At 42.6% G+C, this 27,665-nt stretch overlaps 1 protein-coding gene and 1 pseudogene across 1 annotated transcript; both read left to right on the top strand.

The window, feature by feature from the left end:
• Positions 1-858: 858 nt before the first annotated feature.
• On the top strand, positions 859-27,385 carry Mlkl (mixed lineage kinase domain like pseudokinase). The gene is made up of 12 exons (XM_071604300.1): positions 859-1,143; positions 4,935-5,052; positions 8,448-8,906; positions 13,059-13,133; positions 14,268-14,451; positions 17,086-17,183; positions 21,267-21,402; positions 23,139-23,220; positions 25,577-25,728; positions 25,925-25,974; positions 26,221-26,361; positions 26,707-27,385. Exons 3-12 carry the CDS (start codon positions 8,450-8,452, stop codon positions 26,736-26,738), a joined length of 1,407 nt encoding a protein of 468 aa, XP_071460401.1. The 5' UTR covers positions 859-1,143; positions 4,935-5,052; positions 8,448-8,449; the 3' UTR covers positions 26,739-27,385.
• LOC114090926 (14-3-3 protein theta pseudogene) lies at positions 17,535-19,150 on the top strand (annotated as a pseudogene).
• Positions 27,386-27,665: the final 280 nt, after the last annotated feature.

The raw sequence follows: 27,665 nt of genomic DNA, 5'->3' as shown, positions 1-27,665 counted from the left end.
TGACCTTCCCATAAATCTATCTAGTCTCCACTGAGACCACATCCTTGTTTCACTTTTTTCCCCTCTGCCCTTCCTATCCGGAAAGCCTTCCTTCCATAAGTAACATGTCCCTGAGTTTCTTGACCTAAGAGAAGAACAAAATTAATGAGACAGTAGATGGAGAACAAATTGGAAGGGCAAATAAATGAATAAGTGAAGACCCTAGACAAGTCTTTTCATACAATTCATTTCTGTTCCTTGAGTGGAACACAGCTTGATGAGTGAATGACATTTCTTAGACTATCTAGCTAGGGACACAAATGACTTTAATAAAAACATAACTCACACCATAACAAAGCTTTGCAGTGACTTTAGAGGAAGAAGTGATTCCCCCCCACACACACACACATACTTGGGTGTGTCTCTTCCTTCACTCCCTTGTCTCCACACACACAGAAACACCTGCCAATATTCTCCAGCACAAAGACGCAGGCCTCAGAACCTCCTCTCAGGCTTACACAGCTTTTTTTGCTCCAGGCCTCCCCATACTCTGTCCAGGTTATCAGCGTTTCCTGGCCTCAACTAAGCAAAGGACCTGGCACTGGTGAGTACTCTGACTTGTTCCTGAGTGCATTTGGGGAAGGTGGGGAAGAGTGGGGGAGGGGGCATATCAGGAGGAAGGCCTTGGCTCGGAGCCACCTAGAAAGGGGCTCCACGGAGCCAGGACACCATGAGTATGGAGCTTGGCAGGAAGAGCCTCCAAAAAGGGAGCTTCCAGGCGTGTCACTGCGCAACGTATAGGCATCCCGGACGCGGGGGCAGTGACCTCCCGAGGACCCAGAACGGAAACAGCCGTCCCACAGGCTGATTGGAGGGAGGCTGCCCAGGCGCAGCGGTGTAGCCGCGGTTTCACTTGAGGAGGGAACTAGACAACAGGTCGCCACCAACCACTTGTGGAGTCCCACACCACCAGCTGGAGCGCAGAGCACGGGACACGCGAGGGAAGGAGGCGCAGAGGACTCGAGACCCCCAGGGCTGGGCACACTCCCCTGTCCCCGGGACAGAAGGCAATCGTCGGAAAAGCGGGAGGGAGGAGCGGTCTATCTGAAATAGTAGCTGGACAGACTGGATGTACGTCCCTCGGAAGGACGAGGGTGAGCTCAGGTTGGTCTCGGGGCGCGCGGATTCCTGGGCGGTGATGGGGGAGAGCCGGGGCCGGAGGCTGGGGCTGAGCTACTAGTCGGGTTCCTGGAACTCGGAACCGCGTTGGTTTCGTTTCCTCTGCTCCGACGGGTGGAGCTGTCAGTCTATCTCCGCTGGGACGGGTGGAGCTGTCAGTCTGTCTCCTGCCAAAGCAGGGACGCAGAATAGGGAGTGTGATCGCTGAGCTGTAGCGGCGCGGACCGGCTCGGAACTGTCCAAGCAGCCCTAGACTGACAGCTTCAGGCGGTCACTGGGGCGATTTCCAGGATAGCGGGTTTCGGTTCTAGAGGGTGCATGCCCTCTTCCTATACGGGGATCCATTTTAAGGGAGGAAGCGGGGAAGAAGGAAGAGAGAGTCAGACAGACACCCGCCTGGCTGCTGCCTGGGGCGAAGCCGGCTTGCCGCGTGCCCTTTGCTCACCCCAGAACCCAGGAGAAGCCTGAGGACGCTGGCCAGCACCGGCTCCTCGGAGATAACAAGAGGACCCAAGAACCATAAGGCAGGGCAAATACTGCGGCGGGGGTGGAAGCGTCCTCCAGGCCTCAGAAGTAGAGTGACTTGTGTGACAGACTGAGGACCAACCGATGTGCCCCGTATCACTCGCGGGCTGAGATAGCATAAAACACCCAGCGCCGCTGTTCGATGCAGAGCAAACGAACCAACGAACCAATCGAGGCAATGCGCGCAGGAAGAATCACTGAATTTTTGGTGTTTGACAACATGCACCTGCATGCTTTGGGGTAATTTTCGCGTTCGTGGTGGCCAAGAAAGTTTATTACATTGGCCTTTACAGACCCGGATGGGTGACAGCCCAAATCGGAGTTTCTGTAGCTGAAGTTTCCGGGAGACTTTCTTGAGGAACTGAAGCCACCAGGGAAGGTGTTTGCAGCAGCCAGCTTGTTCAACCTCTGCGCTCTATGGAGTTCCTGGAACCCATCAGAAGCGTCTGCGGGGAGGAGGCACTGAAGAATCTCTTGCACAAAGGGTCTCCAAGTTTGTCCCAAACCAAATGTTTGTCTGCAGCAAGCACAGGATTCTTTTCTCTCAGAGTGGCCAACATCCAATGGAAGAAAGTGTGGATGGTCCAAAATGGAGCATCTCCTTCCATCCAAGAGATTCTGAATTCACCATGGTGAGAAGGGCCTCCTTCATCTCTCTTCCTTTAACAGAACAGAAATTCAGATGAGATCCCTTTGAAAGACTTACTTCTGCATTTAAACCCCTGCAAGAGCACCCAGGAAGCCAGCTTCTTACTATCCATCTCTCTGGCTCTCTTCTAAACATGAATGAAACAACCACAGAACCTGATCCTGAGGCTTGGGATGAAGTTTTCCTAAGGATAGTAGAACAGAAAGAAGGGAAGAATCTGAACTGATGACAATATTGAGCCATTGATTTAAAGTGATCCTGAATTCTACATCACTCTTTAACTATAGGTTGAACCAATAACCTTCTGTATTATTTAAGTCACTTTGAATCATGTTTGCTCTATTGCAACTAAAGACAACTACATTTAGTAATGAATGATGATAACAATGATGCCAAACCTCTTTATTCACCTTCAACATGCTGAGTGCTTTGGAACCACCAACTCACCATGGTTATCTCCATTTAACTGATGAAGATACTGAAGTTCAGGGAGATTGCATTCAGATGAGTTCCCAAAGTACTTTATAAAGTTAATCTCAATAGCTCAATGGAATAGATAAGTAAGATTATCACCATTTTAAAGATCAGATAACAGCTTGGAGAAGATAATTGGCCTAAAACCTGAATCTGACTTTAAAGCATGAATAAGGCACTGTCAAAAGTGAAACCAAATAAACAAGCAGCCAGGCGGTAGCACATACCTGTAATCTTAGCAACCCTAGGTTCAATCCCTGGTACCAAAAACAAAAAAAGCAATTTAAACCTGGGCACGGTGGTGCATGCCTGTAATCCCAGCAGCTCAAGAGGCTACCTAAGGATGGTAGAACAGAAAACAGGAGGATGATGAGTTCAAAGTCAGCCTCAGCAACAGCAAATTGGCTAAGCAACTCAGTGAGACCCTGTCTCTAAATAAAATACAAAATAGGTCTGAGGATGTGGCTCAGTGGTTGAGTGCCCCTGAGTTCAATTTCCGGTAGCCCCCTGCCCACCCCCCAAAAAAAGTGAAACCAAATAAACAAGCAGTAGACACACTTTTGTTCTTATTGCCTTAGTTATGACTTCTTGGTCTAGGGACAGAGGTAACAGGAATTAAGACACTCCTGAAAAGACTCATGTATCTCAGATTATCCAACTGTTCCCAGTTGCTAAGCAGATGTCCTCAGGGCCATTTCTTGGGACTTGTGAAGGCAAAGGGCTTTATACCTTCTCAATTCCACCAGAAACAGAAGCAGGTGTGAAAATATTGCTCAGACAATTGGATTTCCACTTCCGAGCTCCAAATTCCAGTGGCTTTCTTGCTAAGCCTCATCATAAAACAACATCTCAGCAGTAACCAATCAGAAAGGATAATGGGGGAAATATTCCACTCATGGAAGTGATCATTTATTTTTTTTCAAGTTGAGCACAGAATTTTATTTCAATACAACACGAGAGAAAGACAATGATAATTTTAACAGTATAGAACATGCAATGTTATGATCATAACATAATGGGAATGTTCTCCAAGTTGAAAAGAAACAGGTAATCCATTATAATTCATCAGAGGCTCCCAAGCTCAGCATTCTGAATTATGTTTATATATTAAATTGATAGTAGAAGGCTGTCGGCAGAAAGAACAAATGTTTGTTCTTCCAGATAAATTCTATGCCCAGAATTTCATTAAAAACCCCATAAACTTCAAACTCCAAACACTTTCCAGAATATAAGATTCACAAGAAGACAAATACCCCATATGTAAGAGATTCTGTATATCACAATTAGCTGAGTTCAAATATTTGGTTGAATGATACTAAATTTTGTAGGATTTTCATAAGCTGCTCAGTCTTCTTGAGCATCAGCATCAGACTGTACCTTAGGATGAGTGAAGTCTGTTTGTTTCCCTTTTTTTTTTATAAATTTATTTTTAAAATTTTTTTAAAGAGAGAGAGAGAGAATGAATTTTTAATATTTATTTTTTAGTTTTCAGCGGACACAACATCTTTGTTTGTATGTGGTGCTAAGGATCGAACCCGGGACACACGCATGCCAGGCGAGCGCGCTACCACTTGAGCCACATCCCCAGCCCCTGTTTGTTTCCCTTTATGTTTAAAAATGACATAAATCCCGGGCCTGGGGTTATAGCTCAGTGGTAGAGCACTTGCCTAGCATGTGAGTGGCCCTGGGTTCGATCCTCTGCACCACACAAATAAATAAAAATAAAGGTATTATATCCATCTACAACTATAAAAAATATTTTTTAAAAAATGACATAAGTCCCAAGAGAGGCTTACTAAATGTCCATGCAACAAAAATATTTTAGTACAACATTTAGCAATATAAACTATGCCTTTTTATAAATGAAAAGAGAACCTCCCTCCTAACTGGAGCTGACCAATCCTGGGATATATGGACAGGACAACCTCATCCACCCTGAGTCTTGGCAGTCTGAGGCTGCTGCAGGCACAGAGATCAAGGAAGCATACAAGTTATGACAACCCTAGCACAGTGAAGTAAATAAAAAGTGTTAGGGCAAGTGGCATTTTGAAATATTTTCACCAGCAAAAATCACAGAGATGTAGAGCTGATGCAACCAATCTGGGCTAAAGCTGTATCTCCTTTCCAGGTTCCAGAACCATCTTTGAAGGTCTCCCTGGCTTCCTGCTTTTGTGATGCCTTCCTTCCCTGTGCTGCACTAGTCTTCTGTTGTATTCTTGCATTTACATCAGCCAACTGCTGAGTGAGTAAGTAAATGTATGGTGCACAAGTTCATATAAATATCTATACACACAAAGGCCTGAATAGTCCATACGATGGTTCCTTTTATAGCCATGTGTCCCATTTTAACTTCTACTTGTCTGCCTTTATCTGGCTCCTTCATTTCACAATCACACATACACACTTAATAAATGTTGATGGACCAGAGTCAGAATTTTGAGTCATTCAAATCCAGAAAAAAAAAAAAAAACATTCTTGACCCCAGCTAATTCCCTTACCTCCTTCAAGTTTCTGATCATTATCAGAGCGAAGCCTACTTTGACCATTATATCTATCACAACTTGACCACCCCATGCCCCATTCCTCTTCACCCGCTTCATCCTATTTCACTTTCTTTATATCGCTTATCACCTTTGAACAGACTAGAACTTAACTCACTATGTTCCCGGTTTAGGATCTGGCTCAAACTAGAATGATAACTCTACAAAGGCAAGAACCTTCATAGTGGTGTCAATAGCTCAAGAAATATTGTTGGGTAACTGAACAATAAATATCTTCTTAATAATTTAGCCACAAAAATATCTAAAATCTCATTTTAGATTATCTGATCTATAAAACATCAAACAGTGACCAAAAAAATGACTCTGCAAGAAAAGATTCCTTTGGGCTTATTCTATTTTTTACATGCACCTGTTTAGGGCACTCAGAACACATGGCATGAATTAGGATAATCTTCTTAAAAAGCAAGAACTTAATTTGGCCACAGACTAAATGAAACCCTTGGTTCAATGTTTTTAAATATACCTAAAAAATCTAATTCAATTAAATCTGAATTAGAGTATTCCAGTAACTCTCTGTCCCTGGCTAGTCCAATATCATTCACAAATTCAACATAGACAAGGTGTGGTTTGCTGGCTTATATTTTTAACTATCAAAATAAGTGCAAATGATAAGAAGCAATGATTTAGTACATGAATCAGGACCTGCAGATATATGGATGAGATGTGCTTCTCTGCTTTGGTCAAACATCTTAACATTACAGATATATGTGTACATATGTGTATTGCATGAATATAGCATTAATTTTATTGTTAGTACTTCATTTAATTCATTTTCCACAAGCAACCATTACTCACAAGTTCAACGTGAGAGATCAAAAGGGTCAAAAGAAAAAGAAAGAATGTTATCTGCATAGCTTTTCTTCCAGTTTGGTGCCAGTACCTGCATTCCAGAGCACACTGTAATTTGGCAGGTGGATAGCAAGCAACAAATCTCGGGAAGCATCTTGATTTCACAACCACTGAATGTCCTGCATAGGTCTGGCATGCTCCTGCATCTCCCACTGAGCTACTCCTGCTGCCACATATCAAACAAAATGATCTTCCCATTGACCTCAGCAGAAGCTTAACGCCAGCAATATGGTGAGCCAAGGTTATAGTGGTAGTTTTCCCTGGCCCATTTAACCTCAACAACATCAGCTTTATGTTTTACTAAAACTTGAAGCGTTTGGGCAGTCCTGGAATCCATTCCTACCATCAGCAAATGACATCCATAAGCAATTAAACCTTGCCAGCCCCAGTCCCACCGTCACCTTGTTGAGGGGGTTGAAGGTCCCTGTGAAGGTGCCAGCCGACACCTTGAAGTTCACGGTGTAATGCAATGTCAAAGGATCTAGCCCAGGTTTCCCAGCCGGCCGAAGCTCTGAAGTGACCATTTAAATAATAAATTTTACAAGAATGTGCTGTCATGGTATGAAAAACAAAACTGCACAAACAAAGCTTAAAGAAACAGGGACAAGTGTTTTATTTCTGGTTGGGATGATTAAAATTGACAAACCTGGCAGCCCTTCCCACATGTAAACCAAATTTAAGGTACTACCAAGAAAACTCCCAGTAATATGCTCTGATAATTAAACCAAATGACCCTAAAGTTCATTTGAAACAGGAAATTAGTGGGCATAACCAAGATTTAAAAATAATCTAAAAATAAATAATAGTCTTGAAACTCTAAAAAAAATTATAAAGGGACTCACCTGTAAGATATTTAAATATACTTAAAACTGGCTGGGGGTATAGCTCAGTGAGTGAGCACATGTTAGCATGTGTGAGGCCCTGAGTTCATCCCCAGCATCAATTAATTAATTAGCTAAATTAAAATTAAAAACTGCAGCAAGTAATATCATTTAGGGTCTGTTAAGAATACGACAAGGATGTCAAAGGAATGAAAGGGAATATAAATGTGTGTGTTGGGGGCTGGGGTTGTAGTTCGGTGGTAGAGCACTGGCTAGTCCAATATTATTCACAAATTCAACATAGTGAAGGTGTGGTTTGCTGGCTTATTTAACTATCAAAATAGGTGCAAATGATAAGAAGTAAGGATTTTAGTACATGAATCAAGTTTCATTCCTAGTCCTTTCTGTTTATTTATTTTTTGTTTTGTTTTGAGGCAGAGTCTCACTAAGTTACTTAGAGCCTCACTTAATTTATGAGGCTGGTCTCAAACTTGTCATCCTCCTGCCTCAGCCTCCCAAGTTGCTGGAATTACAGATGTGCACTACCACACTTGGCAATAATTGCTAATTTTAAAGTCAAAAACTCTTAAACTGGTAATTTTGAAATAAGCTTACTTCATTCGCAGGAAGGAAAAAAAAAAAAAAGCTGACCAGCCTCAGTTGCCATTATCACTGTGTGTTTGTAGCCTTTCAACTCCAGGGCTTCAGCGAATTATTATACTCTTGACTCTCAAAAATGGAGAAGTGAAAGATAAACTAGAAAGTCCACATTTCAAGGAAAGTGGAAAGAAGCATATATCTTTGTGACAGTGAAGACTGTTCCTAGCTTAGCTTACTCCACATGTTTGAGTTGCCTGCCTGGCCCCTAAATACTTCTGTATTAGTTAGAATAGGCTCATCTGATAAAATAAATAGACCCCAAAATATAATGGCTCACATGCAATAGAAACTTGGTCCTCACTCACTTCACAGACCACAGTAGATGCTCCAGGCCTGTAGGCAACTCTCTTCCAAGCCATTATTCAGGAACCCAAGATCCTTCCTTCTTGGGGATCCCTCCCCAGTTCCTTGGGCTGCATCCAACAGGCAGAGGGAGAGAGGTGAACCTGCCTCAGCCAAAGGAGCACAGGTGTCATCCAGGCACACACCATTGGTGAGAACGGGTTACATGGCCACATGGAGACCCAAGGAAGGCTTGGAGCTGTGGTCTTAGCTGGACCGACACTCCCCAGCCTCAACTGCTGTGACGGAAGAGCAGAACAGATTTTGGTGGGCAGCAAGCTGTCTCTACTTTACATGAAAATAGTGAGAGACGGCTGAAGCACTGAAATCACAGACACTCTCCCTTAGCAAAGTAGTAAATACACGGGTGGCACTGGGACTTCAGTCCTTTCCTTCTGTTTCTTCTAGGTATGGATAAACTGGCGCAGATCATCTCCTTAGGCCAGTTCATCTACAAACAGTGTGAAGAGATGAAATACTGCCAGAAACAGTGTCTGCGTCTGGGGAGCCGTGTGCACAGCCTGCTGCAGCCTCTGAAGATGCTCCAGGACCAAGGAGAGAGGAAACTGTCCGCTGAGATAATGGCCGCCCTGAACCATTTCCAAGCTGCCCTGGAGGAAGCTAAGAGGCAGATAGAAAAGTTCAGCAGTAAATCTAATATCTGGAAGTTTCTAAAGGCAGGCGGTAACAAGATACTCTTCAGGGAAGTGAATGAACAGCTGAGAGACGTCTTCGAGGAGCTCTCACTGCTACTTCAGGCTGATCAGCTTATTTTCAGGGTCAGCCAAGGAGCATCCTGGGCACAGGAAGATCAGCAGGATGCAGAGGAAGACAAACAAGTCTTCCAAAGCTTACCCCAAAAAATGGGTAAGCTGGTTTGGTTTGGTTTGGTTTGGTTTGGGGTGGGGGGTGAAATTGGAAGCATTTTAGTCACACTTTGATTTATCAAAAGGAGCAGAAAGGATGAGCCAAGTTTGAGCAGTTGTGTGTTCTTGTGGCTCAGAAATCCTAACATCCCTGGGCCCGGATATGGTGGGGGCCGGTGAGATCTGGGCAAGCCAGTGGGGGTAGGGGAGATGATGCTAATGGGTCTCCTGTGCCTCCTCGTTTTTTCTTTGATGTGATTCCTGAAATTCCAGAGGCTCCCTCCTTCCAGACTCTCTTCCAGGACTCTCAGTTAAGATATAAGTGGTCCAAAAGAAGAATTAAGTAAGAATTAACTAAGCAAACACAAATATGATACAGCATGCCCAGCCCTGTTCTAAGAATCAGGGATAGAGCACAGAGCAAAATTGACAAAATCTCTGCCCTCATGGAATGTAAAGCCTGCCAATAGAGAGCTAAGTTATTTTATCAGAATGTGATTTAAAAAAAAAAAAAACATGAAATAAGCCTGGCGGGTTGGCTCATGCCTGTAATTCCAATAACTTGGGCAACTGAGACAGAAAGATGGCCAGCAAGTTCCAGGCCAGCCTGGGCAATTTAATGAGAACTTTCCTCAAAAGAAAAGATAAAAAGGGCCAGAGATAAGCAGGCAGGATGGTGCATGCCTGTAATCCAGCCACTTGGGAGGCTGAAGCAGGAGGATCATGGGCTTGAGGCTAGCTTCAGCAAAGTAGAGAGGTCCTAAGCAACTTAGTGAGACATTGTCTCAAAATAAGTGAAATAAAATTTAAAAGGTTGGGGATGTAGCTTAATGGTAAAGTGCAACCTGAGTTTAATCCCCAGTACCAAAAAACAAAAAAGAAGGGGGACCAGGTATGTAGCCCAGTGGTAAAGCACCCCTGGGTTCCATCTCCATATTGAGAGGAAAACAAAAATCCATGAATCATAAAGTGGGATAATGAGATGTAAAGTGAATATGGATGAAGAAAGAGTGGTCAGGATGATGGGATAATATTTAAATGGGCACCTTGAGTAAGGAGAAAGAACTAGTCATCAGAGATGTGGAGAAAGAGCAATTTGGGCAGAGGAAACAGCACACATAAAGATCCTGGGGTAGGAATAGATATGGCATGAGTAGCCAAATAGCTGTATGGCAAGGAAGAGCCGCAAGGCCAGATGCCTTTGATGTAGTAGGTAAGGGAGAGAAAAATAGTACCACATAAAGGTAGGGAAATAAAACAGAAAATACAGGAGCAAGGACAGGAAAGGCCATGGGGCCATGAGAAGAAATTAAATTTTATTGCAAGAGTCATAGGAAACCAGTGAATGGAAGTCCTTCAACATGGCCTGTCATGATTTGATTTGTAGTGAAAGAAAATCACTCAGGTCACCATATGGCAAATGGACAGGAAATGCCTTGAGGGTTGTATTACCCAATTATTGCAATTAATAATGCTGTACAACAAACCCCATAAAACTCAGGGGCTTCAAGAAATAGTTATGGCTGGATGCGGTGGTGCATGCCTGTAATCCCAGCAGCTCAGGAGGCTGAGGCAGGAGGATCATGAGTTCAAAGCCAGCCTCAGCAATTTATTGAGGACCCAGGCAACTCGGTGAGACCCTGTCTCAAAAGAGAATACAAAAAAAAAAAAAAAAAGGCCGGGGATGTGGCCCAGCGGTTAAGTACCCCTGAGTTCAATTCCTGGTACAAAGAAAGAAAGAGAGAAATAGTTATGAATTCCCCCGTTTATGGGTCTGCAGATCTGTTGCATGTTTCCTGATCTCAGGTGGGCTTGGCTCTGTTTGGCCCCAGGCACCAAATCCAGTTTGGGTCTGCTTTGTGCATCTCTTTCTGGAGCCCAGGCTGAAGGAGCAGTGAGTACCTGGGAAATGTTCTTCTCATGGCAGAATTGCAAGAAGGAAACCTTAACTGGGTTAGCACATTTTAAGTTTCTACTTACATCACATCTAAAGCAATCCACATGGTCAAACCCAGCGTGGAGCTGGGGAAGTTTTCCCGCTCTGATGCTATGGCAAGGGTGTGGTATATACTACCTCACCTGGGACTGAAGAATTAGGACCTTCTCTTCTGGTCAGAACGGAAGTGTGAGCCCAGTTAGAAGCCCACATCTGAGACTTGGCAAGAGATGCCAGCAGCCTGAACTAGGGTGGCCCTAGTTGGACTTAGTGGAGGACAAGGCCCTAAGGGGATGAGACATGGACTAGGTGAGCTGTGGAGGCAGGCAGTGGAACCTGGGCCACCAGAAGAAGGAAGAGAGAGGAGGCGTGGAAATGAATGAGGCCTCGTCAGGGATCTTGCAGGATCCTGGTGACATGAATCCCTTCCCTCTGGTAAGGATTGTGTGCCGAGAAAGAGAATGAGGGAAAAAAATACGTATGGCTGAACCTTCTAGGTGCTCCATCCCAGAGGAGTAACAGTTCCACCACCTTGATATGGAGAGCGACCTGTCCCCTGTGGAGTCAGCAAGAGACACCAACCAGGACAATCCCAGAGACCTGCCACCAAAAGGCATCCTTTTCTGAAATGAGGGAAACTGGTCCCCCAGCTGAATGCCTGCAATTAGCATTAGAAGGGCAATTAGCAGCTGGGGTGGGTGCGGATGCAAGGATGGTACAGGGAGGCCGCCCTGGCTGGAGGGCGGGCGTGGCTCTAGTCTTCCTAGTCATCAATGAGTGTTGATCTGCCTCCTTGTGGGATCAGGAGACAAACAGGAGTTGAGGACAGGACTTACTTCCAGCTCTTGCCTTTAAATATTTATAGTGTTATAGCTCTTGCCTTTAAATATTTTTTGTACATCCACATAGTACAAAATTCAAAAGGTACAAAAAGGACCCAACATGAGAAGTAAATCTGCCTCTCTCCATGACCTTAAGGAGCCCTGTTGGCTTCCCCCGTACACAATCTCATTATCTACCAGTTTCTTGATTAGCCTTCCAGAGATGTCGGTACACAGCATACTAAATACCCTTTCTTGATTCTTTTTTTCAATGAGTAATCTTGAATATTATTCCAGAGAGATATCCACAGAGTTCTCTAGTATACATGGACCAGGTATATTTAAGCAGCTCCCTGATTTGTTTGTGTGTGGAGATTGAACCCAGGAGTGCTTTACCACTAAGCTACATCCCCAGGCCTTTTTTTATTTTTTATTTTGAGACATGTTTTCACTAAATTGCTTAGAGCTTTGCTAAGTTGCCCAGGCTGGCTTTAAACTGGCAATCCTCCTGCCTCAGCCTCCCAAATTGCTGGAAGTACAGGTGTGCCCCATGGTACCTGGCAGCAGCTTCCTTGATAGACATGTAAATTGTGTTCAATTCTTCACTATTATAAATAGTCTTGCAATGATCATCTTTGTATATATTTTAGAAGAACTTTAGGAGATACTCCCTTTAGTGAAATTACTAGATCTCTTTGCTAGGTCAAAAGCTATAGGCATTTTTAATATTTTTATTTATTTATTTGTGTGTATGTGTGTGTGTATGTGGTGCTGGGGATTGAACCCAAGGCCTTGGGCATGCAAAGCTAGCATTCTACCAACTGAGCTATGTCCCCAGCTTGGCACTCCCTGATTTGTGTGTTTGTGTGTGTGTTTTGATAGAGGTTGCTAGATTATCCTCTGCAGAGGTTAGACAAATGTCACTCCTACCAACAATGGATGAGATTGTCTCTTTTTTCATAGTTTATATGAGTATATACTTTAGGATAGATTAGGTTATGCAACTCAGTATCTTACAGAAACAAGTCTATTCCTCTTTCTCAGGCAGAGTCCTTAAGACCTTCCAAGGTGACTTTCTTCTTTGGGCCTGCTTTTAGCAACAGGCACTGACTTGCCACTCCCAGAGCAGCCAGGGAGGAACCTCCTCAGACTCCACGACATCCTTCCCCTGGGAGGTGACACAGGTCTCTCTCACTTCCTTTTTTGGCCACAGCCAGACCTCAGGGCACTTCCTGAGTTCCTTGAAGTAGAAAGCTGAATATTGGTGAGCAGTAGTATTTCCTACCACAATGACTATGATACGTAACTATCTTGATGGTTTTATGGCATATTGGTTTTGAGTAGCATGTTTTTCTTTTTATAATTAGAACTTGGTATTGTTGAATGTTTGTTGCAGAAAATGAAAACATTAAAGCTTCACTGAGGAGGTTGGAAATCAACATGAAGGAAATCAAGGAAACCTTACGGCAGTGTAAGTTGTCAGGAGCCCTGTTACAACCAGCTGTTCCCAAACTAGAAGCCACCTGTCTACTAGAAACTCCAGCCTCCTCCTGCCCCTGCCCTGCTCCGTTTTCTGTGCTGCGTGGCTGGAAGCAGCCCACAGGTTTGGGGGTATGGCCACAGGGAGCATAGCTTTCTGTCCATTTGGGTTCTTCCTGACCAGCAAGAAACCTCCCAGTTCCTGTCCAAATGCTCAAAATTCCCTCTGTGAATAGTTATGTATCTTAATCAACTACTTATTACTGAAACACGTACCTGAGGTGATCAACTTGTAGAGAGAAGGTTCATTTTGGCTCACAGTTTCATGGTCAATTTGGCCCCGTTGTTTTTGAGCAAGGCAGTACATCCTGGTGGGAACATGTGGCAGAGAAAAATCTTTCACCTCATGGATAAGAAGAAAAAGAAAGAGGAAGAAACCAAGGTCCCACAATAACCTCCTAAAGTTTCTACCTCCCAAAAGCACCACCCTGGGGACCACACCTTTAACACATGGGTCTTTGGGGGACATTCCAGGTCCAAACTATAGCAGCCTCAAAGCTTCAATTCATTTGCTGAATGTCCAACAAGAAATTAAAGTCAAATTTGAAATTCTCATTCATTCATTCAATAAAACAGTGAGAATCTGCTTCATGCCAGAGGCTGTGCACAGCTCAGATGTGGTGAAAGAAATTGCCTTCAGGAAGCTCATTGCTTAGGAGAAGGGTAGAGGAAAGAGACTGTGAACACATGACAGCAGTGTAGTTACTGAGCTTGAACTGTGTCTCTAGTTATTAGGTCAGAAATGATTAGTCAATGATGCCAGGTACCCCAGTGTCAAGCTGTACGTCAATAGGAGGAGGGAAAACTCTGAGACGGGAGAGACAGGAGTTAAGGCTGGAAAGACAGGCAGGATGGAAGGGGAGGGCAAGAAAGTACTGGAAGGGGCCCTCCTCCTTCCCCTCCACCAGCTCAGAGGCAGATACCCCTGTGTGAAATCAATCCACGGTGCCAGCCAGAGCTGGCTCTGGTGTAGAGCTTCCCACTCATGTCCCCACTGTGCCACTTCCCTTAGGATACCTTCCTTAACTTACTGGCTCCGTATCTCCTGTCTCGGTGCTGGGCTCAGACTCATCAAAACCCATGCAGAAGATCCCACAGGACCAAGTCAAGGAGATTAAGAAGGAACAGCTTTTAGGATCCCCATGGATCCTGCTGAGGGAAGACGAATTCAGCACACTCTATAAAGGAGAGTATCATAGGTCTCCAGTGGCCATAAAAGTATTCAACAAACCCCAGGCCAGAAGCATTGGGTAAGTCATTTTTTATGATTCTCTTCTATGTATCAGTACTTATTCTCATTAATTCACCAAGAGGTGTATTGGTCCCATCTCTAGATGGGAAAATGGGACCCAAAAAGGTAAAATGACTGCCCTCTACTATTAAAGAACAGAGTCTAGACATAGCTCCATGGCCACCACAATTTTACCTATAAATCAATTTTATTTGTGGATTTATGTATTTTTTAAACTTTGTTTCCTCTCAGTCCTTTTTTTTCATTTCTCCATCCCCTCCACAGACAATAATTCCAGTGTTTTATTTGTATGTGTTCTTGCAAATGTATGCTTTTATTATTACGTGTATGCATTTATAACTTTTATAAATTGTAGTGTAATAGGTCTGTTGCCTACTTTTCTGAATTTGTTCACTCAGTGTCATGGTACATGGAGTCCTGTCATACTGACTGCTCTTCATGGTATCAATTCACATTTTGACTATTTTTATTCTTAGGTGGGCACAATATCTTTATTTTATTTTTATGTGATGCTGAGGATCGAACCCAGTGCCTCACGTGTGCTAGGTCAGCACTCTACCACGTGAGCCACAATCCCAGTCCTTAAGTATTTTATTTCATAAATTAAAATTTTAACTAGAAAAAAGCTTTATTTTCATTTGGTCCAAGTCCTGGGAGCCCTCCTCCTTCCCCTCATCCTCCTCCTCCTCCTCCTGTATTAGATATTGAATCCAGGGGTGCTCTACCACAAAGCTACATCCCCCAGCCCTTTTTATTTTTTTCTTTTGAGACAAGGTCTCACTAAGTTGCCCAGGCTGGCCTCAAACTTGCAATCCTCCTGCCTCAGTCTCCTAAGTTGCCAGGTTTACAGGTTTGTGCCATCATTTCCAGCAAAAATATTTAATTTTGATGACATCCACTATATCAATATTGTCTTGTATAGTTTATATTTTCCATGTCACTCCTAAGAAATTATTGAGTGACTTAAGATCACAAAGATTTACTCTGTTTTCTTCTAAGAATTGTATAGTTTGAGATCTTACCTTTAAGTCCAGGATATATTTCAAGTTAATTTTGATGAATTGTGTGGGGGTAGTCATTCAACTTAATTCTTCTGTATGTGAATATCCTTTGTCCCAGGACCATTTTGTGAAAAGACTGTTCTCTATTGAATGGTCTTGGCACCCTTGTCAAAAATCAGTTGACGGGGCTGGGGTTGTGGCTCAGTGGTAGAGCACCTGCCTAGCATGTATGAGGCAGGGTTCAATCCTCAGCTCATAAAAATGTATAAATAAAGAAATAAAGATACAGTGTCCATCTACAACTAAAAACACATTTAAAAAAAAAAGCAATTGATCACTGGGGTGGGTGTAGCTCAGTGGTAGAGCTTGCCTAGCACACTGGATGCTCTGGGTTCAATTCCCAGTACCACGAAACAAAGCAGTTAGCCATAAACTTATGAGTTTATATTTGGATTCTCCATTCCATTCCATTGATTTAAATGTGTGTCCTTATGCTAAAATGGCACTGTCTTGATTACCATAGATTTATAGTAAGTTTTGAAATTGAGAAGTATGAATCCTCCAACTTTGTTCTTTTCAAGATTGTCTTGACTCTTACGGGTTCTTTGCATTTCCATCTGAATTTTAGGATCAGCTTGTCAGTCTGACAAGGCATGGTGGTGCACACCTGATCCCAGCAACTTGGGAGGCTAAGGCAGGAGGATCACAAGTTCAAGAACAGCCTGAGCAACTTAGCAAGTTGCTCAAAATAAAGAAAAAAAATGGTCTGGAAATGTAGCTCAACTGCAAAGCACCCCTGAGTTAAAAAAAAAATTAACTGGGATTTTTTATAGGCATTATATTAAATCTATAGATCAATTTGATATTATTAAATTTTCTGAACCATGAACATGAAAAAAAAGATTATCTTACCAACTTATTTTATCAAAAGAAAAAGAAAAAAAATGAGGAATTTCATTTTACCTGGAGGTCAATTTGCAGACTGTCACCATCTTAGTCATACTAAATCTTCCCATCCAAGAACATGGTATGTCTTTCCATTTATTTAGATCTTTTTAAATTTCTTTGAACATTGTTTTAAATATAAAGATTTCAGGCTACAAGACTTGGACTTCTTTTATTAATTATTCTTAAGTATTTTATTCTCTTTATACTATTTTAAATAAAATTGTTTTTTTAAATTTCATTTTCAGATTGTTTATTGCTAGCACATGGAAATACAACTGATTTTTGTAGGCTTTGGACCTTCCCTACACCTCTGGGTTCAATCCTCAGTAAAAGAAAAAAACAAAAACAAAAATAAAACCCTTATCATCTTAGTTTGCCCAGTAAAACCTTATTGGTCATAAAAATACAATTGTGCCAGACTGTTTGAAGTGCCAGTTAGCAAGTCCCCTTATTCTGTTCACAGGCACTGTAGGGACTAATTCTGCTGCCAAGTTCCTCCAAGTACTACATGCTGCCATCAGAACTGAGCTGATTACAACACACTTTTTTCCTGTAATGCGGGGTGTTATAACCCCAAAGGGATGCTGATGATACCTCACCCCCACCCCACATGCACACTATATTTATGCTCTTCAAGTGGGCCTCCAGTTCTGAAACCCTCATTTCCCTTTTCACTCTCATAGATCGGTGAGGCATACCTTCAATAATGAGATCAGAACAATGAAGAAATTTGATTCCCCCAACATCCTGCGTATATTTGGGATTTGCATTGATGAAACAGGTAAGCAGGTTTCTGGTCAGGAGGTTTGAGGGCCTGGATTGTACCTCCTGTGTTATAATGTGTTGCATTTTTTAAGAATAGCTGAGAGGGTGGGATCTACACCATGTGGTTATTTTCAATGCCAATTGTGGGGGATCTCAAGATGCATGCTCCCATCTTCTTTCAGGAGAGCAGGGCTTTAGCCGGAGTATTGGTTTGTGTTATGTGCCCTCGTCTCCTCTTGCCAGTCCACTAGGAACACAAAGGGTGCTTGTTCAGCTGCTGGCCTTGGTGATGGGTATATTTTGTTGCTATAAAACATTACAAATTTGGGGCTGGGGTTGTGGCTCAGTGGTAGAGAGTTCACCTAGCATGTGTGAGGTCCTGGGTTTAATTCTTAGCACCACATAAAAATAAGTAAATAAAATAAAGGTATTGTGTCCATCTACAACTAAAAATATTTTTTTAAAAAGAACTATTTTTAAAAAAATAAATAAATATATTTTATGTTTAGATTAACAGGCACCATCTTGAGAACAGGAAAGGTTTTTTTAAAAAACCAATAAATAAATTACATTCAAGAAGAAAAGGTGGGGCTGGGTTTGTGGCTCAGTGGTAGAGTGCTAACCTAGCATATATAAGGCACAGGGTTGGATACTCAGCACCACATAAAAATAAATTAAAGAAAAAAAAAGGTATTGTGTCCAACTACAACTAAAAATATATATTTTAAAAAAGAGGTGTTTATATCTGAAGTATGATATATCCTTAAATGTTTTTCCTCATATAGCACTTAAACTTCCAAACTGCCTGGAAAATATCTTCTAAAATATAACTCATACTTTAAGTCATAAAAATAATGGCCAAGAAAAAAAATCAATTTAAGACAAAATTTATAGTTTATGTTCTTAATACCCTTCAGTAAAAGAAAGAAACATAAATTAAAAATACCTTGTTATCTTAGTCTGCCCAGTCATAATCATCAATAATGAGATCAGAAAATAAAAATAATATAAATAAAACATAAATATAAATTAAAGTATCAATTGCCAATTTATTAAAAGTAAATGAACTATATATATGCACTCTGTAGGTGCTGAAAATCTGAAATATATATATTTAAAAGTCACTCTTGGGAGACAAAGATCTGGAGGAGGAGGACTCCTGATCAGGGTCGGCACTCGCCCTGGCTTGCCTTGCCTCTGGCCAAGCCCTGGCGCGAGGGAGAAGACCCACCTGATCCAGAAGGCCAAGCTGGCCAGGCGCCACCTGCATAAAGGCTGTGACCCGGCAGGGCGCCAAGCTGTCCAAGCAGGAGCACAACCTGCTCGGTGGCCTACAAGAACGTGGTGGGGGCTGCAGGTACGCCTGGGGGGTTATCTGGAGCATTGAGCAGAAAACCTACATTTTCAACAAGAAGTTGCTGCTGATTAAGGACTATTTGGAGAAAGTAGAGTCAGAGCTGAGTTCTGTAGGCACCATGGTCCTGGAATTGTTGGATAAGAATTTAATAGCAATGCCACCAATGCAGAGAGTAAGGTCTAAAATCTGAAAATGAAGGGCGATTACTTTCAGGTACCTTGCTGAACTTGGTGACAATCGGAAACAAACTATGGGTAATTCCCAAGGAGCTTACCAAGAGGCATTTGATATAAACGAGAAAAAAGAGATGCAACCCACACCCCCATCCATCTGGGGATGGCTCTTAACTTTTCTGTAATTTACTATGAGATCCTTAATAACCCAGAGCTTGCCAGCACCCTGGCTAAAACGGCTTTTGATGAGTCCACTGCAGAACTGGATATACTGAATGAAGACTCCTGCAAGGACAGCACCCTTCATGCAGTTGCTTAGAGACAACTTAAGCATTGTGGACACGAGACAGTGCAAGAGAAGAATGTGATGCAGCAGAAGGGGCTGAAAACTAAATGCAAATAGGGTGTCAACCTTCTTTCCTCAAGAAACCTTTTTACACATCTCCATTCCTTATTCCAGTTGGATTTCCTATAGCAAAGTAACCCATTCATGTTTATAGTCTTTTTACACTGCAGCTTTGGGAAGACCTCATTCCTTGATTTGCATTTGTCTTGGCCTTCCTGGTATGCAGTTACTGCTATAGAAAAGTATTAATAGCTTCATTTCATATAAACATAAGTAAATTTGTAGTTCTGGTATTCCCTTTACTATGTAATAGAAGTAGTCTATTGCTACCAGAATACAAGCATTGCTTTTTAAAAAAAATACTTTTAGTTGTATATGGACACAAAACCTTTATTTTATTTATTTACTTTTATGTGGTGCTGAAGTTCAAACCCAATGCCTCACATGTGCTAGGTAAATGCTCTAGTACTGAGCCACAACCCCACAAGGATTGCTTTTGGCAAATGAAAGTGCATGTCATTTCTTATACACTAGAAAGGGGAAATAAAACTACACAAGTCCAAGTCTAAAACTTTAGTCCTTTCCCATCCAGATTTGTGCACATGTGAGAGGGTACCCAGTTTGTCTGGTTATTGTTCTTTAGAGAGTTGAACCACTGTTGTGTGTTGCTAATAATTGACTATAGTCCCAAAAAAGCCCTGTGAAAATGTTATGCCCTCTGTAATCACAGGGTAACATAAGATAAAATTACATTTTATAAAACAAAATAAATAAACTCACTCTTTCTAACAGTATCTAAAATAATTGCATCTTTGGTGACACACCTGAAAACTATCAAGCATTTTATTTCCCTGGTTTTCATATTCCAGCAGTTAGTTCTACCCCTTTTTATCCATTTAACATTCATCCAGTACTTGTTTGATTTTGATTTGTAAATATACTTAGTTATATGCCAACACAAAACACTGACAATACTCCTTGGTAAACAAGGAAATCCCCAAATAGTCCAAGCCTTTGTTCCCAAAGCGGGGCACAGGTAAATGATAGATAGAAAGAAAGAAAAAAAAATCAATGGCCCTTATTGATGCAGTCAGAATGCTCCTGAGAGTCCACAACTGTTTAAGAATTTGCTAATGAAATCCTGAAGAAAGTTGCAACAGATTGCTCAGATAAGTATCAGAGAATAAGTCTTTGATAATCTATTTATTGCCAAGATAACTGAAAACACAAAAGCCTTTTCATTAGATGTCAATTTCCTTTTCCTATTTCTCTGTTTCTTCCTCATGTTTTTTGGAAATGCACTTTTTAGGTCTTTCTCTTCCTCATCTGATATGATCTGAATGACTATTACTTTGAGACCCCTTTCTGTTTTCTAAATCTTTATTTACTGTAGAATTTATCTTCTCTTAATTCTGTTTGCCTCTTCTTGGCTTCCTGCTTGTTTTCTGTAGAAGGTGGTGATTTCTCTTGAGTGCTCTGTATTTAAAAGTTTGCTACTAATAAATATGTAACCACATTATTATAATAGGAAGCTGTGGGTTGCACTTGGGGCATGGTTTCATGGCCATCTTCACTTTCTTGGCTCTTAACTGCAGACATGTCCCTCACTTTGGCAGTGGTGGCTTGGGCTCCTCCCCTAGTACCTCAACAGCCAGGCCTCCGCCCACCCCATCCCCACTCTCCACGTTCTTTATTTTTTAACGTGGCTGCAATTCCCATTTCATCCCTTCTGGAAGTTTCTCCACATCCTCAGGCCAACCTGATTTCAAAACTGAATCCCAATGTGAAGAGTTTCAGTGATGCTTATTCCCCTGGGTGATGGCTGAGGTGACAGATTCACCCATTGTGTGGGGACTCTGGCATCTCCAGCCTAGGACCAGAGACCTAGACTTCTTGTCTTGGTGCCCCTCTCCAGCCCCTTGCACCTGTGCATTATTTCTTCTACACATTCATACTAAGTGCCATGTGAACAAAACATATATTTCCAGCCTCCTTGTGGCTTCCAGTTGGCTGGGGAAGACATATCTCAAATGACTACTCAAATGTAAAATTATGACTTCCCAGACACTATGAAGAAGAGCGAATTCTGGAGGTATCTGACTCATAGGTCAGAGAGCAAAGTATGCAAAGTTGGGAGAGAAATGGGGCTCACAGCAGATTTGTGTCTTGATGCAGAGAAGCAGGAGCTCTGGACCTTCACAGTGTCTGGTTCCTCTCCTTTAGTGAGTCCACCTCAATTCTCCATCGTCACGGAGTACTGTGAACTAGGGACCCTGAGGGAGCTGTTGGATAAAGAGAAGGACCTCACCTTTGGTGTACGCATCTTCCTAGTCCTGGGGGCAGCCAAAGGCTTGTACAGGTACTCAGGGTGAGAGGGGGTGAGAGGGTGTAAATACACTTACTTTTTGAAAAATCTAAATAAACTGAGTGTGGCATTGCTCACCTGTAATCCCAGCAATTTAGGAGGCTGAGGCAGGAGAATCAAGTTCGAGGCCAGCCTGGGCAACCTAGTGAAACCGTGTCTCAAAAAGGGTTGGGGATGTAGCTTAGCAGTAGAGCACACCTGGGTTCAATCCCCAGTACAACAAAACAAAACAAAGTAAAGACATCAAAATTTTAAAAACAACACTTTCTATCACTACCATAAATCAAAAGCCAGGATCACTTGCCACAAGTTAGTGACCACAAATGAAACCGAAGGCTGTAATTAAATTCTGGATGGATGAGGCTGGCTGCTACAAGCTCTATGATACAGACCCACATCCTCTGTCCAAAGGAGATTGCAGCTGACTTAGAGAGGGGTTAAGGACACCCAGAACCAAACTGAAACCGTTTCCTTGGTGTAATTAGAGTGTAAATAATTGAAAGAAAGAAAATTTTCTCCCCATGTAATCTTGCATGCCCCTATATCCCATACTTTGGAAATACTGTCTTAGCTATTTATTTTAAATCAGTTTTTTTCCCTCAACTCCCAAAACCTAGTGGGTTTTATGCAAGGGAATTTGTGACACTGTTAGTGTCACATCCAAATGCTTTCTGATCTTCTTTGCCAGCTCTGTAGTTCTGTTCTGTATTTATCATGCTTTGCTGCTAAAAGCCCAAGGCTGCTACAGTTATCTGTAGGCACTGGAGTCCATTCACCCTTGTATGTGTGTAGTGCTGAGGATTGAACCCAAGGTCTTACACATGTTAGGCAAATGCTCTACCACTAAGCTACTCCCCAGACTTTTTTTCTTGTGACAGGATCTTGCTAAGATGCTGAGACTGACCTCAAACCTACAATTCTCCTCCCTCAGCCTCCTAAATCACTGGGATTGTAGGTGTGTACCACTGCACCCAGCTCCCTTCACTCTTGTGGATGACTGAAAGTGCCCAGAAGTTTGATAGCCAGCCATCCCAATCCATAGCTATTGACTGACTGGCGTGACTACGAAGTTCCAGCTCCTTTGCCTCCTGTGGGACAAATCCTGAGGCATAATTATGATCAGATTGAGCTGTGGATGCACCTGAAATCATACAATTTTGCTTGATTTCTTCTTCCCTGTCCTGCTTCCTCCACCCACTCACCAGTTTCTCCTGGGAGCCACTTGTCCTCAAATCCTTGGCTCCTAACGTACTTCTTCAAGAACCTGATCTAAGACAGACACTATGACATCTGCCCAGCTGGAACACAGGGGTTCTGTGAATCCAAAGCATTTGTCTATAAGTTGGTGGGAACCCTAGCTTCATAATCTGTCATAACCACAAGGGTCCCTGGCCTGGTGCAGCCATCTAGTCCTACCTCTGAGTGCTTTGATCTTCCCAGTACCCCCAGCAAAGTATCACAGAGCCTCCTTCATCCTTCTCTACCTAAAGTGACCCTGGTGCCAGAGTGCACACACTCCACAGAGCTGTTTACACCTGCCTGTCCAATGCATTCCAGCTCTGCTGTGTACTCACAGCATACATTGTCAAATCTCACCTCTGCATCCGAGTTCTCTGGGCTATCCACTGATTTTTACCAGTGAGGAAGGCATGGTACTGGACAGCCTTGTTATCTCAGTAATGACTGTCTCTGCAACGGCCATTAATGCTCCCTGCCTTTGGTTGTCTCAGGCTACACCATTCGGAAGCACCTGAACTCCATAGCAATATCAGCAGCTCGAGTTTCCTGGTAACTGAGGGCTATCAAGTGAAGGTGAGCACACCCTTCATGGGCTCTTTGAATGAGTCAAACCTGCATGTCTGATATTAGGAGAGGATTGCAAATGTTTCAGGAAGGTTGTACTGCTTGTTTCTCTCCTCAATTTTGTTTATGTATGTATCTGTTTGTTTATTTACTTATTTATTGCAGTGCTGGGGATTGAATCCAGGGCCTCATGTATGTTAGGCTGCCTCCTTAATTTATTTAATTTAATTAATTAATCTATTTATTTTGGCACTAGGGATTGAACCCAGGGGTGCTTAACCACTGAATCACATCCACAGCTCTTTTTGTTTTTTTTATTTTGAAACAGGGTCTTGCTAAGTTGCTCAGGGCCTTGCTAAGTTACTGAGGCAGGCTTCAAAGTTGCAATCCTCCTGCCTCATCCTCCTGAGTCACTGAAATTAAGGAATGTGCCACCACACTGGACTTATTTTATTTTTTAACAATGTAGATCATGGATTTTATTTTATTTTTCCTGTGTGTGTGTGTGTGTGTGTGTGTGTGGTGCTGGGGATTGAACCCAGAGCCTTATGAATGTGAGGCAAGCACTCCACCAACTGAGCTATAGCCCCAGCACTCTCATATTTTTATTGGTGCTTTATAATTAAATGTAATAGCAAGATTCATTGTAACATATTCATATATGTACATTCTCCCTTTAATTTTAGAAAGAGAGCTCAAATCCCCCTGGCAGCACAGCTTTCTGTGTGGCCACTGCAGAACAGATGCAACTATTACTTCCTGTTCTGATGCTTGCTTTACCTCACCACCCACTTAGCAGGGATAGACCAAGGGTCATTTCTCCTTAGATGCCTAGATACCACCACTTCTTTGTCCCTACAACACCCACAAGGGAACCTTCTTGGGTTCAACTAGTCTAGACTCACAGGACTCTCATGGGTCACACTTGGCATTCAGTTTGGCATTTGCCATTTGGCATTCAGTTTGCCAGCAATTCTTTCTTGTGGAAGTCCCCACCCCAGGGGTCCGGGAGATATTGACTTTGTCTTGTTGATTATGTGGCTATCTGGGCCTAGAATTCCATAATGTTAAGGAGTCAATATCTCTTAAAATAATTCTGCAGACAAACCTTCCAAGGTCCCCTCAGTGGACAAGCCAGTTCCCAGTTATAAGAATTGCTACAAAGCACAACATACCTATCAACTATTTATAGTTCTCTTACCCACTAACAAATATCCAGAATTGTCACTCAGCAATCTTTTTTATCATCACAATGTTTTTTATCATCAGGAGCATAAGTGACAATCTACCTTTATCAGGTTTTCAGGGGAACAGAGCTAAAAAGTTAACTGAAAATCCACCATGGTAGATTTTACTCAGAGAAGGAAAGGATTTTGTTGACTCATTGTCTACAATTCCCAAATGTTAAAAGAATATTTTATTTGTCATCCATGGGTGGTCATCTTTCTTTGAGTCTTATGAGTGCAAGGGACAGCCCTGAATTAATAGAAGACAAGTCCCTTCTGCCTTTCACATACCTTTCTTCTTCCCAAAGCACTGTGTCCCACACTCTCATGGTCCTCATCCTGCCTGACTGTAACACATGCTATTCAGCCTTTCACCTCTGGTATCCAGCATGGGGCTGGATGTCAGATGACATCATGCTTAGCAAACATGTGAGCAAGTCTGTGTGTCTTATCCTTTTCCTGGCCTTGCCTGTAGATTTGAATACATGGCTGACTTTGGAACTGGCAGCCTTCCGCACACCGATGGTGCTAATGGCAGGTGTGCATAGAACAAAAACATACACTCCCATTAATTGTGCTGTGGCTTCTTTAAGAATACCACATGACCATACAGGGTCAAAGAAGATAAATCACTCTTGTCATATAAAAATCCAATGGGACAGGCTGACCACCCTATGTGGGCAGATAGAACAGAGGGGGTTTCCCCCGTCATTTTTTTTATCTGTTTCTGGGAGAAAGCAAACCATGTGGTAGTTCCATGCACCCCCCACCCCCATATCCTCATTGAAACTGAGTCCTTAGCTGAGAAGGTCCTGTATCTAACATTGTTTTATTAGCAACAGCTTTAACTTACCAAGTCTTACAGGTGCTTTATAACCATCACCTCAAGTAATCTTCACTGCCATCATGCTCATATTATAGAAAAGAAATCTCTACATGCTTTTCTTGGTTCCTGCATTATGATAAACTCAACTTTGATGCTAGCCAATATAGTAGCCATACAGTCAGAAGATACCATTGGAAATAAATCCCTCAAGGAGAAACCATTCCCCAATAATCAAGTGTCACACCAACCCCCTACCCTGTACCCTCCGTCCAAGATCTTGCTGTTTCTCTCTGTCTTTAATACATCTCTCTAGCTTGCAGGATTTGAATTGAGTAAAACACAGACTTCCATCAGTCGGGAAACTAAAGGGAATAAAGCAGAGAGAGTCAATTCTACAGCTTATGTCTCACCTCAGGGACTGGAAAATGTGTTCCATAAATATGACATCAAAGCTGAAATATACAGGTATGTGCACATTCTCCTGCAGATTCTAACTCAGATTAACAGAACAAGCAAAGTCCAAGTTGAACTCCTCTGAGGACTACCTTATTGATAGTCCTCAGAGGAGTTGGGTGGTAATCAGAAAATTCACTTAGTTTCCTGAAAATGGCTAAAGGGGCATGGGAAAAGGAACTTAGGGTGTTTCTTGGTTTTCTTTTAGCTTTGGAATCGTCCTCTGGGAAATTGCCACGGGGAAGATCCCATTTGAAGGTGAGGAACATGAAGGCTGACTCTGCTGGTGTTGGAATTGGGTCCCCTTACAGTGAACTAGAAATTCCCCCTCAGGCGCTCCCAAGAATTATTTTCTCCACTGGGGAACTGCCCGGGCTGGTCAGTGGAAGCTCTTGTTTTTTACATACTTGAAGTTCCTGCTTCTGATGCCAGCTACCTGCATCCAGAGAGATATGGGTATGAGTGCCAAAACAATTTTTTAAGCCTCTATAATTTCCATTCCAGGCCACAACTCTAAGATGATTCACCAGCAGGTGGTTGTGGACCGGCAGCAGGAGCCACTGGGTGAAGACTGCCCTTTAGAGCTGCAGGAGATCATTGATGAGTGCAGGGCCTATGAGCCTTCCAAGAGGCCCTCTGTTAATGGTAGGGTTCTTTCTGGTGTAAAGAGCATAAGCCACATGCTTCACATTTGTGAAAGATTTCATTTTCACAAACTCCACCAGGGGACATTTGACAATGTCTGAGGCATTTTTAGTAGTCGCAACTCAGGGGAGGTAGAGTGGAGTGTGCTGTGGCATCTAGATAGAAGTTAATCCAGAAAGAGAACTTGCTATCACAAAGGCTTGGGTGCAGATGAGAGTTCCTGCTCCAGCCAGACCAGGGGTATGCAGTTTCTACACTACTGTGCAGTGTAGACATAATATCTGTGTTTCTAGCTTGGCTCTGAGTTCTCTGCTTTGGTCTGACTTTCTGTTCATTCATTTACAGGAATCTTAGAGAAACTGTCTACCTTTACTTAGTTGTATCAGAAACCTAAACCAAGGAGTCTCTGGACAAGAAGCACAAACAGGACATGTCTCTCTCTCATATCCTTTGGCATCAAGCTACTATGGGTGCAAGGAGGCAGTACTTCTCTATTACAAATAGAAACTATTTGTAATTCCAGTCATACAGAGCACATCCTGCTCCCAGTGGTTTTTCCAAAAATATGCTTCTGACTGTACCTGTAGATGATCTGCAAAACTTGATAGATGATTTTCTGCCTATGCCTCTTGACAATGGGACTTTGCAGCTCCTTTCATTGAGAACTGGAAATCTGTTCTGTCTGAATCCGGGATGTCACTGTGACTTGATTCACTCAATAGAATGTGGAAGAGGTGACAGTATGCAAGTTCCAAAATTAGGCTTCAAGAGGCCTTACAAGTGCTCACTCCCTTTCTTGGAACCCTACTCAGCCATGAAATTGGGTTAGCAAGCTGGATAATGGGCAACCACATGGAGCACAGACAAGCTGTCCCTGCTAAGATCATATTAAACCAGCCTGGCAACTGACCCAGTTATATGAGTGAGCCCAGGCAAGACCAAAACCACCCAGCTGAGCCCAACCCAGATTTACCATTGACAAAATCATGAGCTAAATAAATTTTTTATTTCTTAAACCACTAAATTTGGGGTGCTTTGTTACATAACAGTAGTAACTGAAAAAATACCATTCAGCCCTTCCTCTTGCCCACTGATCTAAATACCTACTCCTCCTTTAGAAACTTATGGCCTTGTATCTCTGACCCCAACCTGACTTCCTACATCAGGTCCCAGAACTCTCCTGCTAGAGATTACAAACCCTAATGGCTAGAGGACCTGTGAGGGAAACTGGAGGGGCCTTAGTGCCCAGATGAACTTGAACAATAGACTCTGCTCAGCTCCAGGCTATTTTTTTTATCATATAA

The sequence above is a fragment of the Marmota flaviventris genome, chromosome 18, assembly GCF_047511675.1.
Source record: "Marmota flaviventris isolate mMarFla1 chromosome 18, mMarFla1.hap1, whole genome shotgun sequence".
Taxonomy (NCBI): Eukaryota; Metazoa; Chordata; class Mammalia; order Rodentia; family Sciuridae; genus Marmota; species Marmota flaviventris.
Note: the sequence above shows the minus strand (reverse complement) of the source record. Positions and strands in the feature narration are given on the sequence as shown.